The 15,862-nt window shown below is 43.4% G+C and overlaps 1 protein-coding gene across 10 annotated transcripts in view; it reads right to left on the reverse strand.

Annotated features, from left to right (window-relative positions):
* The window catches only part of CSMD2 (CUB and Sushi multiple domains 2), a 506,434-nt gene that overhangs the window by 19,915 nt on the left and 470,657 nt on the right, over positions 1 to 15,862 (reverse strand). For all 10 annotated transcript variants that reach the window (XM_081871629.1, XM_081871627.1, XM_081871630.1 and 7 more), the window contains 3 exons: positions 8,406 to 8,579; positions 5,604 to 5,789; positions 613 to 789 (listed from right to left, as the gene is read on the reverse strand). In XM_081871629.1, the coding sequence (XP_081727755.1) occupies positions 613 to 789; positions 5,604 to 5,789; positions 8,406 to 8,579 (537 nt within the window). The remainder of the gene's footprint in view (positions 1 to 612; positions 790 to 5,603; positions 5,790 to 8,405; positions 8,580 to 15,862) is intronic.

Genomic DNA, 15,862 nt, shown 5'->3' on the forward strand with positions numbered 1-15,862 from the left:
ATCACTGAAGCTCTCTTATGGTTCTGATTAGCTGGTGTCTGCCATCCCCCCTGGCCCCCTCACTAAAAAAAAGTCTAATTGCAGGGAGTATTCTAGGAGGAAATTGTGGTTGCCAGGAAAAAGTGGCCATATTTTAGTGGCAGCTGCCCCCAAAGTCCTTTAAAACGGGGGCACTTTGTATCTCTGTATGTGTGAAGGTTGCAGCTGCCAGCCAACTAGATCTTCAAAGGAGCCGCAGTGATCCCCCCCCAAAAAAAAAACAAGAGAGAGGGGGTAGAGTTTCACCCCCTCTTATGATTCAAACTCCACCCCCCCATTTGAGTACATGCCGCCTGGGGCTGATGGCATTCCAAAGCATCTGAAAGGCACTAGGTTGGAGAGGGCTGATATAGAAAAAGAAGGGACCAAATGGGAGTGGTGGATGCAAATAAACTGCAGAGCGGCTATTCAATTGTTCATCATTAAGATTAAGAGCCTGATCTGGACTCTTCCAATGGCATCTGGCTAACTGGTGTTGAAGAAGAGGGAGGACTAGGCAAGGTGGATGAAATTTTGGTCAGTGTATATATACAATGCCTTACTGGATTTCTCACAGCTGCTCGAGCTACTCACCGGTACACTCTGGGGTACTTCCAGTCCAGGTCCCATTGACCGTACAATGCCTGCTGAGCACCCCCGTAGAGTAGTAGCCATCCCGACACTTGTAAATGATGGAGCTTGAAAACACCAGGCCATCATTAAATGTCACTATTGCATTGCTGGGAGTCCCAGGGTTTCCACAAGATATAACTGCAATGAGCAAATAAAGGTCAAACAAGAAGTGTCAAAGGTTACTTATGAAAGCTACAGTCCAAAAGCATTTGGATTGGCGTATGTAGTTGACTTAGGACAAGGTTCCCCAAACTTGGGTCTCCAGTTGTTTTTGCATTGCAATTCCCATAATCCCTTCATCCCTGACCACTGGTCCTGCTAGCCATTGACGATGACAGTTGAGGTCCAAAAACAGGAAAATAAACCACTTGGACCTGTGCCTGGAAAGCATGGTGCAAAATGAAGTCTGGATGAGTCCTGCATCTGCGCACAAGATGTGTAGGACCAAACAGCTGTAAAAATGTATAGGAAAACACAAATAAATGAACAGCTGTGTACAACAAGAGTCTCCTTTATTTCCCAAAGGAATCAGGTTCCCTCTCTCCTTTATATATAGTAACTGCCCAGTTAAGTTTCCTCAACATGCCAACATCCTTTTCAATAGAGCAAGAAGGTGACATAGCCAGTCCAGCCACATTTTGGTACTGAGAAGTTTGGCTTTAGAACTCCTGTTGAAGGTTCCAAATGCTGCTTCCTCCAGATCAGATGACTTTTAAAGAATATGAGCTTCTGCACAGGAGTTGTGGAAAATATGACCTTCATCTCCTCCTCAGTTAAACATATGTATTAAAGATTATCAACCTAGAAGGCTCAGGAACATGAAATCTGGCCTTCTACCTGATCCTTATTCAGGATTTTTGATCCCACACGCTCCCCTTTATGTTTTCCTTGCTGCTGAAACAACAGCCTGCAATTGCTCCCTAACAAGACACTACAATGCATTTGCTGAAAGCCTGCTTTGGAACAAAATGCTGTTGAAAGCCTTCAGCGCCCTTTAAAGTCCTTGCTTGGAGCTGGCTATTTCACACGCTTTTAAAATTAAACATTAACTTACATTTTGCTTGAAATGCAAAGCAAGACATGCCGGCATGGGGGAGAGGGATGGCAACAACAACAGCAACACACTCGGGCAATGTAAATGTACCTTTGACGGTCATATCAGAATACGGAGCAGGGAGACATTTGCCAATTGAAAGAGAACACAGCAGCATTGATTTCAAAATGTGTTCAGCTTTTTGTGGCATTCAAGGGGTTTGATTTTGAACAAAAGTCTGCTTTGAAAATCCAGTCGGGGGTATGAATGTGCAAATCAACGATGAAAACAGCAGCAGCAGCGATTGAAAACTATTTTTGTGAGATCCCGTGATGTCCATTTGTCCCCACACCACTGGCCCAGTTGGTCCCATGCTCAGATGAAAGAAACTGGGAGAAGGACAGGGGACAGCTTTGGCTGGCTGACTCGTTTTTTGTTTTAAAAAGGAAAATGTCCATTTCCATGTTTAAAAATTGCTGGAAATTAAAGTTAAATGAAGCCTGACACTTGCGCACGGAAAATGGGTCTGGGATACAAGGCAGTCTCTGTCTCATAAAGCAGAGAAGATAATACAGCAGACTTCTAATGCAGAGCGATTAATTAACTCGCTTCATTTCAAACCATTTGTGGCCTTTGAAATACTGATTGGGATTCCCCCCCACCTTAAAAAAAGAAATCCTTTTTTCCCTGTGAATTTTTATAATTATAGAAAAAAGACTTCAAATTAATAATCCCACAAGAGAGTAAGTGCTGTTCTTTTCACTGCAGATGAACTAGACCAGAAGGAAGCCTATCCCTATGTAGGAAGCTGCCTTATGCTCAGTGAGGCTATTGGAGCATCTTGCTCAACGTGGTCTACCAAGTCTGGCAGTAGCTCTCCCAGCTCTACCTGGAGATGCCATTCAGGATCGAACCTGGGACCTTCTGCATACCACTGAGCTACGGCCCCTTCTCCATCCCTGCCATTTCACTATGACTTGGAGGCAGAGGGTTTGGGGCAGCAGGAGATGTTGGTCTAGGGGAAGCTGCATCTCCCCACCAACTGCTTTATACTCCACCAACTCTGGGCTGCTCCCAACAAAATACTAAAATACAATGATTCATCAAATATTAAAAGCTTCCCTAAACAGGGATGCCTTCAGATGCCTTCTGAAAGTTGTTTATTTCTTTATTTCCGATAGTTGTTTATTTCTTTGACATCCATTGGGAGGGCGTTCCACAGGGCAGGTGCCACTACCGAGAAGGCCCTCTGCCTGGTTCCCTGTAACCTCGCTTCTTGCAGTGAGGGAACCACCAGAAGGCCCTTGGCACTGGACCTCAGTGTCTGGGCAGAATGATGGGGGTGGAGACGCTCCTTCAGGTATACTGGGCTGAGGCCGTTCAGGGCTTTAAAGTCATAGGGGTTGATGCCAGACTGCTACAAGTCTGGGGGTTTACAATTGAATCCTAACCATGTCTATGCAGAAGCATGGATGGACAAGAAACCCAGTTTGGAACTACCTAATCCGAGTTCCGTGAAGCACAACGCAAACCAAAACACGACCATCCTTCAAAATTTACACTACTCTGAATTTTGCAATGCTGTTCCCAAGCCAAGTAATGTGTATACAAGTGTTTATAAACAGGGTAAAATGTGCATTGAAATACACTGTAGTAATGAAAATAACATGCACTCATGTATTTTGTTACGCAAAATTGGTTTGCCAAAATGTGTATATTAGGCTGAATAGCCTACAAAACTGTGTGAGTTAGGAGTACAGGCAATTTAGGCACAGCACTGAGCCCAGAAGTAGCCCCAAAATGTCATAAAGATGTCATGAAAAAGGGGTGGAACAGGGTGGGGGGCGGAACAGGGCAGAGCAGGCTTAGGTGTGCTCTGCTAATGTGCATATGGTTCTTGAATGTAACTCCTACGCAAAACAAGAATAGCATGTAATTCATGCTCTTTTTTTCTTACTAACAGTTGAATCTGACTTCAGTGCTGCGGACAGGCCATAGCCCTCCACTGGACCTGAGGCCAGCCAGTACTTGACACAGAAACTAGCTTCCTGGCAGGTGAGCCACTGTGGATACTGGGAGGAAGAGAGGGAAGAGTGAGACATTGGGGAGGCTGGCGTGGGGTGGAAGCACCAGGGGAAGCCCCTCTGCCACTCCTGCCAGTGCATTTGTGCCGTGCCAACCTCTCTGCCTTCCCCACCCCTGTTTCCAGCCCATAAAGAATGAGGTGCTGAAGAGAGGGAGGTCATGGCCATTGTGGAGCTCTGAGTTGCTTAAAGCAGGTCAGGCCTAGGAAAGTAAAGGCAGAGAGCTGGTCTAGGTGGTTTTCTTTGGGGTTCCCTGCTAACAGCATCCTTCTGTGATTCACATTTGGACATCAGCCCTTTGAATACCTTCTCCTTCCGCTCTCTTTGTCCTGAATACAAATCAGAAGAGCCCGTGAACTACACATCACTATGAATTACTTTCTGTCCCCTGATCGGTAAGCGCCTAACATTAAAGGATCCGCATTAGGGGCATAATATTCCTATTATTCATAAAGCTGTGATTAAAAAGTCTTGCCTGGGATCTGTATTCCTGCTTGCTTTTGAACTTGACAAGTTATTTATCCTGGGATTAATGTACATAACTCCTCCCTAGCTCAAGCAATTTTTTTTAAAGAACATTTTTGATAGCACGGGGAGGAATCAAACCCTTCAGACCCCAGTATATTAATAAATGGGACACAGCGTCATTGGCTACATCAATTCAGAATAAATTTCCAACTCATTTGCAAAGTGCTCGGCTTTCTGATCAGCCAGGGAGACGCATGAGCTCGCTTGGGTCTTCTTGCGTGTCGTTTCCCTGCCTCTCTCCGGCTTTTGTGGCTTCTGCTGATTGATTTTTAAGTATTTCTATAACAGCATCTGCCTGAAAAGGTTGCCTGAGGTTTATCACACCGGATTACCTGATTTTACTTCTTCTTTTCTATATGTAACAACAGTCGACACAAAATGATTTTTTTTTAAAAAAAAATAAGTATCTGCATATAAATGTTTAGGAGGCTTCTAACAGGACGTTTAATGTAAATTAGTCTGGTGTGAGATGGCAGTGGGGAAATGCAAAAGCCTTCTTTTGACTGAATTTCTTCCTGCCTGCCTAAACCGAGGAAAGAATTCATAGATTTCTAGAAATGACTCATTTTGTGTATGTGTTATAAATCAATCAATGCAGCATTTTTAAAGACATAGGAAGATCTTGAGGAATCAGGCCAGTGGCCCATTTAGTCCAGCATCCTCTTCGGTGGGCTGTGGCCTTATGGCCTTTTGTGACCTTTCTGGAGGCCACATTGGGGAGGGGGGGGACAGTTGGGGGAGTGGAGCTGTGCTGCCTCTAATCCTTTCCCTACTGCAGCAACTAGGCTTAAACAGAATAGTTGCATTTGTGAGAATGGGCCTATTTTTCTAATTGATGCCACAATTGCCAAATTGCCCTGCCCCACACAGCAATTAGGTTTCCGAGGATTTTACCTAATCTAAAACCTAATCGGCATTGGGGGGGGGGGGGGTGGGCTGGGGTGGAGGGAAGGGTAAAGAGAAGGGGGCAAAAAGAGAAGGGTGGGGGCAGAGAAGGCAGAAAAAAAGGGAATGGCAGAAACATTTACCCCAAGGGCCATGAGGCCTTTGACAGAAAAGAGGCTCCACTGCCCTAGACTGCTGCTGTGCCCTTGGTGGGTATGAAGTGACACAGAAGCCTCTAATGGAGTTGCTTCCCTCAACATTTTTAATAATAATACTAATAATTAATAAACTGCTTTTAATATAAAAATGTCCTGGAGGTGAACAAGGGTATGTAGTCTGTCCAAATAATTTGCTCCACCAGCAGCTCGCCCCCAAATCCTCTGTGCTTGTAGTGCTCTATGTGGCTCATTCGCTGCACTGACCTTCGCATTCTGGCTGAGTCCCACTCCAAGAACCGTTGGCTTGGCAGATTCTCTGCAGTGAACCCCGGAGGGTGTAGCCTGGCTCGCAGCTGAACCAGACGGTACTCTCCACACTTAACTCGTTACCGCCATGCCGAATGCCATGGGAAGGTATTCCTGGGTCGCCACACAGTCCCTCAAGGCTTCCTGGCAAGAGGAAAGCAGAAGTACTGTCATTCAGGTAGTCCCCATTTTCATTTCTCTTTCCACGTCTAGCTGATGCTATAAAGCAGAAAGTCCTAGGAGAAAGCTACCAGAGACCTCTTGGATCATGCCAAGGCTCACCCAGTCCAGCATCTTGTTAGTACAATGAACAACCAGATGCTCGTGAGCAGTCTGAAAGCCGGAGCAGGATGCTATAGCATTTGTCCCACTTGCTATTCTCAGAAACTGGTATTCAGAGGTAGAACATAGGCTATCAATGGGTCACCTCTCTTAACTTCAGCAGGCATTGCCCACAAACTTTAAAGCCTGCTTTTGCAGCTGTGAGGGCTAGAAATCTGAACAGTAATAATATCAATAATAATATCAAACAAATGTGGAAGCCGGTATTCTGAGAGAGCTGAATTCTGTGCCCAAAACTGCATTGTGCAAAGTTGCTTCTGAGTTTGTAGGGTTGTAAGAAGATGATTTCCATTTCAGCCTGTCTTCATTCCATTCCATACTGTTTCCATTCTGCCAGAATGTGGTTTCTGCCACATACTATGTAAGTCATACTGTTGCCCTCTGTTTAATGTAATTTACGTTATTATTTATTGAAGCTATTAATTTATACGATTATTTAACATCATTACATTCATTTCAATGTAAATAAAACATAAAACAATGCAAAAAAGCCATTAATTACATATCAATTGTGGGCTTTTAAAAAAGGGTTGTGAGTGAATACTGATTTCTGTTCCAGACCAGCAACAAAAACACAAATAGTGGAAACTTCCACTTCTGTTTTTGATAGAATTCTATGATAGTCTTATATGCTCACATGGTACATACACAAGGATGGAAATGACACACCAATGGTTGAATCACCAGGTGTAAGAACACCCTTGGGTAGCTCTGAGTACAATCCCAGCCAGATGTACACAGCAACAGCTGTTGCTGTTTGGGTATTTTTTCATTTGGTTTGCCAGCTCTGGTCTCCTCAAACTGAAAATGACAAGATGCTTCAAAGCCACCTGTTGTCCTCACTGACTCAGAGCTGCTGTCTTTATTGGGAATCCAGTGAAGAAAAAAGACATACCACTGAGCCAGCGAGTCATTTGCTCGCAGAGTACAGAGGTATGCAAGGAGGCCAAGGAGGCCACCTTGCGGGATTGCCTTGAGAGATGGAGATGTGCCTGTTCCTTTTGTGGCATGGCAACCATCTGTTATTGGCTCTTTCCACCAACTAGCTTTACAAACACAAAAGTCAGCAAAGCATGAACACTGTGCTTCTCATGTGAAAGCCACCATCCCTTTCAAGGCCTGAACAGGGATCTTCTGAAGGCACAGCTCAGTGACTGGGCTACAAGACCCTCCCTAGCAGCTTTGCACTATCCGTGTCTCATGTAAACACCTAATGGGAACTTTTAAAATCTTTTGTAAAATGACTTGTTTGCAAACAAGGAATAAAAGCATCCTCTGGTGTGGGAGCTCACAGAATCAGAAAGTGATCTGAAGGCCCACAACTCCCCAAGCTGTGCTGTGAGGCTAGGCCTTTCGCTTGCCGTTGCCAGAATAAAGATCACAGTGAGCCACAAGCAGGGAGGCTTTTCATTTTTTTTCTCTTTTTACACAAGTTGCATCTAAATCAGACTTGGCAAACCTGTGCCCCTCCGCATGTTGCTGCCTAAGGCTGGGACTGATGGGAGGAATACAAGCTCCCAACCCATGACCCATACAAGTCCCTCCTGGAAACTCTCATTTTCTGGGAAGCATCTGAATAATCCCCCCTAGTCCCTGTTGTAACTAATCTGTATGTATGTGTAATTGCACTAACAATATATTCTATCACATGACTCTCCTCCCCATTTTTCTGTGCTGACTGGGGCTGACACAAGTTGTGGTCCAAAACATCTGCAGGGCACCAGGTTGGGGGAAAGCTGTATTGGAATGAACATCTCCCCTTTCATCACAATTGTCTTCACTGCATCCTACAACATGTAGGACATCCTACAACATGTTTACCAGCTGCTGGGGTGGCAATGCCATGTTCTTTGTACACTGCTTACAAGCTTCCCAGAGGCACTGGAAACCAAGCCCCAGAAGGCCCATCTGAACTGATGGCTCCCCTCCTTGTTTAGATGGACCTCTGAGTACCAGCTGCTACAGGCCAAAGGCAACACGTTGTTTCTATGAGCTGGCAGGCCACTGTGGGAAATAGAATGCAGGGCTAGGTGAAGCACAGGTCTGAGCTAAAGGGCAATTATTTTGCTCTCACATTTAGCAAATGGCTCAGCCCACTTTCCAATGGTCTGTTGCCCTGCCCATTCCCCTTTGCTGCTCTTTCTACTTTGAACTGCCTCACACAACACCTCTGTGCAACCACCTCATTTTTTTTTTCAGATGGCAGATGGATGATTTTTTTCTTCTGTCAACATCCAATTTCAAAGTCATCCATCTATTTGTCTACAACCGTCCTAATTATTTTTTTTTCTAAAGGCCAACTTGGATAAAAAAGCAGGAAGGAAATAAACAACTGCAGTTGGTGACCTTGCGAATTATGGAGGCAATAAATAAAACCATCATTAGCATCAACTGTGCCTTGTGGCCAAGTCTTCCCACCTGAGCAGTGAGGGAGAGACCCACTCCAGCGCCCATCAAGCTGACACATACGGGTGGAATTGCCAATCAAGCTTCTCCTTTCCAGGCAACTGTAACGCACCACAGAGCCAACTGTGTAGACGTCACCCAAGATCTGGGCATGGGGCGGGGATCCAGGATGACCACAGGAGACCACTGAAACAAGGTGGGAGGGGGACAAGAAGGTTTTGAGCAGACACAGCATTAGCCTTCCAGCACATTCAAAGGGCACAAACTGGAAAGCCACCTCGTCAATAGTGTTGGCAGTTTTGGTCCTAACCCAAAAGTAGTCAATTGATAGAACCATTTCTCATAAGGTAAGCCCAACCTGACCTGACATTTCCGGTGGATTTCAATTTGTGTTTCAAAGGGAAATCCAGCTCATGCCTCCCTCAACATCGCCCAACACATCTTCCTAATATGGACTGATAACATAGACTCATAGAATTGTAGCATTGGAAGGGACCCAAAGGATCATCTAGTTCAACCCAGTGGAAACAGAAACTCAGAAGTCCATGCAGGCCACCTAGAAGGCCATACCAACATCCTGAAGTTCAGTGAATATGGGAATTAAAACTGATTTGACCATAGTTCAATATACAAAGTAAGAAAAAGATGTGATGGTGTTATTAGTCCTTAAAGCCATGAGCATAAACTGAAGGTGATATATCTGCTGGTGGTCTGTGCCATTTTAGACTGCAGGTGTGTGTTTGTGTGTGTAGTTATGTATGGATACTTATTCCCTACATATGCAAAACTAGCACACCAAGAAGGCTATGTCTTGGAGGAGTTTCAGTTTGTCCTGTCTTAGCTCTCAGACACAGCTGGCTCTAAGTTTGAGGGGGAATGCTGCAGAATTCTGGGAAATTAAAATGGTAGCTCACAGCCTAGCTGCAGAGCATGGAGGGTCCACATCAGATGTGAACTCTGGTGGGTCCTGCTGGGGCAGTTGGTCCCTGGCAGCTATTCCAGGTTGCCAAGTGTTAATGCCATGACTACCCTTCAGCCTAGTCTATGCCACTGGCAACACCAGTACAAGCACCAGAAGCTATTGGGTAAAGGAAGGCAAAATGCACTGGGTGGAAATAGATTTTTATTTCTAAGAGAGAAATAATGGTACATTTCACATTAACACTCCCATCCTAAACATACTTTCTCTGAAGAAAATCCTATTGATTTTGACGGAGTTAAACTACAAGTAAGGGTGCTTAGGGTTGCAGCTTTGTTTTAATCTCCAGTTTATGATTCCCTTAGAGTTTGTACATTGAATTTCTGTATGTATGAACAAAAGATTAAAATAACTCCTTTTAAAGAAATGTAACATTTTAATCCTAACAATTTTAAATTGTATTTTTAAGTGTTAGATTACAACTACTTAGTTTATTGTTGAGATAATTATTAATTAAACTTTCTCTGTTAAGCAGATTCATGAACTTTTCTAATTAGAATTTCCTTCTATTGTCTGTCCCTTGGTCTCATGTATTATATGTTTGATAAAACAATTTAAAATAGTTTGAATATGAAAAGTAACCACAGGGATTCAGCGGCTGGCAAGCTACTTGTACAGGATGGTACTTGGCACCCTTCCCTTGACCTATAATTTGAAATGGTGAAGTCAACACTAGCATCTCATTCTGGTTTAGGGAAAACAATATGGAAATGGGGGCATCATCAGGGAGCTGAAGCCTAAGGCCTGCTTTAATGTCACAACAAGGAAGAGATTTGGGTCTATCTCTCATCAGTCCTGGGCTAGGTGCAAGCCTGCTTCCTTTTGGTCTGGTCCCAAACTTTCCAATCACCAACACGGCGTGACAACTTACGTGCTTCGCATGCAGAAGGTCCCAGGTTCAATCCCCAGTATCTCTAGGTAAGGTTGAGAAAGCTGGAGTCCCTGGAGAGCTGCTGCCTTTCCGTGCTGACAATACTGAGCTAGATGAACCAATTCTGACCCAGTATAAGTCAGCTCCCTATGTTCATACGTGATTGTGTGAACTCATTTGCACTTGTCCAGTTAGATTGCTGTTCTTGAAGAAATTAACAGAGGCAGGTCCCAAGTGCTGCCTAGTCTAAAACTGCTTTTAAAAAGCCATGCAGCACCACCATATTATCTCAGCAATTAGAGGGTGGTAGGCTGGCTATTGACAAACATCCTAACTTCTGCAAGAGTCAATGAATCTGTTCTCAAGTTGAAGGGTTCTTAACATGAAAGGAATATTAGCCATGGAAGCCTCCCCCAACCCCTCTCCCATTTTTGATGGGTTCTAAAAATGTTATTGGCAACATCCAGATGGAATATGCAAAATGTACTTTTTAATAACAAATAAAAGATTGAACTAATGTGTTTGCCTACATGAGCATTTTTGGTTTTGTCTTTTAAGACCCTGGCACTGAGCTGTGAGTGAGACCGTGCCAAGATTTCCAGACCAATGCTCTGACAGCCAACGCAAGAAATCAGGCTGTAGCAAATAATTTAATAACTGATCCTCCAGGAATTACATCTAAGCTAAAAACCTGCTTCAGCGACAGCACTTCTAAGGATTAACAATGTACAATGTGCCAGATTTCACAAATGCATAATTCACCTTCCTGAGCAGGGTCTTTTAAAACTAGAAATTGCTGGAATGTAGCAATAATCTCTCCCTTACCACAAAAATTAGATATATTAACTCCATTTGGAATGCCTTATATAAACATGTGGATGCCAGCCATTAACTGATGCTGTTGGAACCAACTGGTTTTAAACAGGAATTTTGCCTTACTTGTACATTTTTTGCTCTTCCTGGTAGATGTGAGGCCAGTCACTACAAATGCCTCTCCCCATGACCTTAGACAGGGTCTTCCTCCAACTAAGCCTTACTCTATGCTCAAACCATGCCTGAGCAATGGAACCCTGAAATATTCCCCAGCCTAATAGATGAGTAGAGAAATCCAAACTCCAGGGGTATGGATGGATGAGGTGGTGTTCCTCTGTTCAGATCTGCCTGGCTATGTGAATTTTCTGATAACCTGGTGGGCAACAGATTTACCTGATGTCCCTGTCAATCATTCTGACATAGAGAAAGCACACTGAAGCCCAAACCAAAAAGGCAGCAGTATCTAGGGCTATTATAGTTTGGGGGTTTTTTGGGTGGGGGTCTCTCTTACCAGAGATAAATTTGTGACAAAAAAATGAATCTTAGCACTCTGATCGCCAAGATTCTGAGACAGAAACATGACCTGCCACTGATAAGTTACAAGCAGATAAAATACAATATGGCCCTTTTGTTTATGTATGAAAATTGATGGTATCCTACACTTGGCTACCACTAAAAAAAAAAAAAAGCAGCAAATCGCATTCTACAACTGCTTAAGGTGAATGGGACAGGCAATGGGTAGATTAGAAAATTAATTATCAATACCTCATTTCAAGCACTACCTTTTCAACTGATACACTCAAAAAGGCTAAATAATTTTATCAAGCCCATTTCCAGAGAGCACAGTACAAGTCTGGGAAAAAATGGCAGATTAAATTGGCATAGATTATTTCTACGGTAATTCCGATAGCATACCATCTGCTCTTTTCTCAATCAGGTAGAGAAGCACAATTTAAGAACTGGAAAGTCAAAGGTCTCTACCCCTTTATAGGATTTCTACTCTGCTACTCAACCACTAATAATTAAAGCTACTCTTTAATAACAATCAGATAAATTGGTTGCTCCTTAATCAAAGTTGTTGGGGTCGTTGTTGGTTTTTTTTTACATGTGATTATGTAAAAGTCAGATGTAGGTAAAACAATCTGGAGTCAAGACAAGAACAAAATAGGGGAAACTCACCCACTAAAAATTGGATCCAGCTTTATTAGAGGACACATGCTGCAGTTACTCTGACGGTGGTCTTGCCCACCATTTTGCCCCTGTGGTGGGACTGTGATCTGGTAAAACAGTTTTGGGCTCAGGTTCACATTGAAATGTGTACAATTTCTGTGGGATGGCTTATTGGTTGCTCTCAACTGATGGTATTAAATGTATTTGATGATGAAAATGCTAGCACATTATGAAAGGAATTCATGACTTATATGATATTAGCAGCTCACCTTGTTTTCGCAACCCAGTGGAAAATGGCTTAGGGTCTCATATTGGACAGATGGGAGGAAAATCACTCATAATCTGAAATTTAGGCAGGGACCAGAATCTCTAAATTCTTTTTATATGGTATGACATTCTTTCATATCCTACACAACAAGCACCACCTTCTCTCAACAATAACCTTTACAAGTTTGGGATGTTTGATACCTATAGCTGACTGCCATATGCTGTCTCTGTACCTTTTCTTTCAGAAAACACCCAAGCTTGGAACAATGCACAGGTTACTGTTGTTTTCTCCTCCCCCCTTTTCCCTGTATGTTTTTCTTTTCTTTATTGTTGCCTACTTGCTGCTATTTTCTGTTAAAAATAGAATAAAGGTTCCTTTAAAAACCAACACTGTGACATTTTCTTACAGGTCCTACTAGAATTCCCAGCAATTTCTTTGGAGGTGTATCCTAAGTAGGAGAAGGCTCCCCACTTGAGAAATGGGGAGAATATCAGGATATAAAAAATGAGTCCCTTCCAAGTGACTATTTCTCTCTTCCGCAACAACACCTTCTTCTTCTGGGTTCTTCATTTGCTGTAATAGCAATGGAACTATCATGATGGGAGTGGAATCTCCCTAGCAGGTCTCTGAGGGCCTCGTCTACACAGCCTTTTCTCTCTCTGCTTTTCTAAGACAGCAACCTTAAGCCGGAGGGCAGAGGCGCTCTCTCTCTCTCTCTCTCTCTCTCTCTCTCTCTCTCTCTCTCTCTCAATCTAATCTATCAACACATACACACAAGCCACTGAAAAGTGCTGGTATGAAAACATAAATAAGTACCTTCTGAATTTCCAGCTTTCTAATTTTTTTAGGGTGTTTGCTTTTGTTTGCATTTAAGGGTTGTTTTTTTAAAATGATGTTCTGGGCTGTTAGGGTAGGCGAGTCTGGTTCTTACGTTTGCTACAGTAGGGAAAGGACCTTTTTGCTTTGCTGGCTTCCTCAATCTGTTGTGAAACTCCCAGAGGCATCACTTTCAAAATATGCTCAAGCTAGGGCTCTTGTCATGATGGTAGGTCAAGACCACTACAATCAAGAGAAGGCTCTGAGGACTCCATTTCCAAACCTACAGCAGAGCCAAAGAACCCCCAGCTTCACCTCAGTCAATCTGAAGAATCAAGTGCAGCCACTTTAAGTACTAATGGCTCTCTGTTTGCAGGTAGCCTTAGAAGTCATGACATGCCTGCAGTGTATTCCTTCCAGGTAGCTATTGACCTTTGCTGGACTGGCATCCTCATCTGTTGCCATTCAGTGCCTGTAACAACCCTAAAAAGTGCTTTGCTTTGTTCAAAGCTATCCATGGTTCTGCTTCTGTGCCTGAACTCTTGTTCTGCCCAGTGGTGTAGTGTGGGCTGCCAGTGTCCGAGGCTGCATGGCGGGTGCGGGTGGGAGGGAGGCACAGAATACACATGCACATTCAACTGCCTAACAGCATCCGCATCACCCAGCTACAGAGGTAAGAAAAGAAGAGTCATTCTATTGTCTGGAGAGGTCACATCCTGGTTTGCATGGAGAAGCCATTTTCAATGGAACCCAGCAAGGGAAGCATGCAGCAGTATTGAGGCAGCACTTGGTGTTGAAATTTTGCCCCTGAGGCAACTGCCCCTGTGGCCCCCACTATGCTACACCACTGGTTCTGCCTTCCCAGTCCTCCCTGTATACTTCCTCAGAACAGGGCAGGCTCGAACTTGAATTTCTCCCAGCTCCTCTTGAAGCTGTCTGTGGCTCCACTCCCCTGCCTCAAAGCCTCCTCCACTTTTCCTGCTTTCTCAATAGACTTCGCCCGGAACAGGATATAGCCTCTGATGAACTTTCAAGGCAACACTCCCTTCCCCAGCAGTATCCCAGAATGGGATTGTGCAATCCCTTCGCCCACCCATCAAGGCCCTGATAAATATTGTTAGTCTTACCTATTGATTGCTTATAATTCCATCAATCACTTTAACACCCTGCATATAAAATGCCAAGCACAAAACTCCATTCACCTCAGAATTTTGCCTTAGGTAAAATTGTTGAGTGGTTCTACTTTCAGATCTTCTGAAATTCCCCCACTGTGTGGAGATATTCTTCACCAATTCCAGGCTTCCCAAAAGGCCATATATGTTGCTGGTGAGAGGCAGGACTTGTCTAATAGCCTGCTTTAGTGTTTTCTGCAGGTCTCAGGTATACAGTAACCTCTGAGAGGTTGCTCCAGTTTCATCAAAACTCCTTTCACTTCATTGAAATTTCTCAGATGTGTAGGAATCTTCACATTTCCCCAGAAATGTTGCTTGCTGGTTGCTTACAAAGAGCAGTTGTTTAACGCCATTTGTCCAATATTTACCCATCACCCTTAAGAATACCAATGTGGGATTCACTTATCAATTTCCCATGGTTTGCACACAGTGGCAAGGTAGCATGCTGATAACATGGGGGAAACAAAAGGTGCAAAAATGTGTGTGCGTGTGTTTAAAAAGACTGCTTAATGTGAGGGGAAGAAGGGAGAGGAAAAAATAAAACTAAAAAAAACCCTAAAACTTGTTCAAAAGGGGTGAGACTTTGGACCATCTCAGCTTTATGAAATGTAAAGCTGTTGGGCTGTCCTGGTTGGTATCTTTTCTCAGGCAGTAATGATTTTCTAATTTGTTGGTGCAACCAGTGTCTGTCCTAAGAAGAAAAATATTGTCTAAGCAGGGCTGCTCTTGTCTCCATTGCCCCCTAATTCTACTAGGGATGATGGCTGAGGACCTGGATTTTTGTGAAATAAATGACAAGATATGGACCTATTAGACAAATGTTCAAATTTGAACTTTGCTATTTTGCAGTGCTTCACTCAAAAGTTTATCTGTACTGAAATACACATCTAAAACTGCATTTTTGGTAGATATTACACATTTAAGAATATGTATGGATATACTTTTTTAAAAAAATGAGCAGAAATGGAATGGGACAGGGGAAACATGCGAACATGATACAGACTGAAAAAAGACAGATTTATCCATTCCTAAATCCTATCCACTGGTCCAGTTTTTCAGGGGTTTATATGTATACGTGGGTTCCATCCATTAAATTTTGGAGATACTTTCAGCTTTCACCTTCTACACACCTTCTACAACTATGTGCAACTACACCTGATTTTAGCTCTAGTAGGCAAGAGGAGGAGGCTGAGAAGTCTCAAAAGCCTGGGCATCAAAAGTAGCCCTCTGCCCCTGCCAGGCAAGCACACAGAGAAACGTAAGGTGCTAGTTGCCTTTTCTCCACCATCTGTTGCTGTTGCTATTAAGTTATCAAACACACAAACTTCTCTAATGCCATACAGACATTGATTCCTGCATTCCAAGGAGTTGGACTATATG

Source organism: Podarcis erhardii, assembly GCF_964252035.2.
Source record: "Podarcis erhardii genome assembly, chromosome: 7".
Lineage (NCBI taxonomy): Eukaryota > Metazoa > Chordata > Lepidosauria > Squamata > Lacertidae > Podarcis > Podarcis erhardii.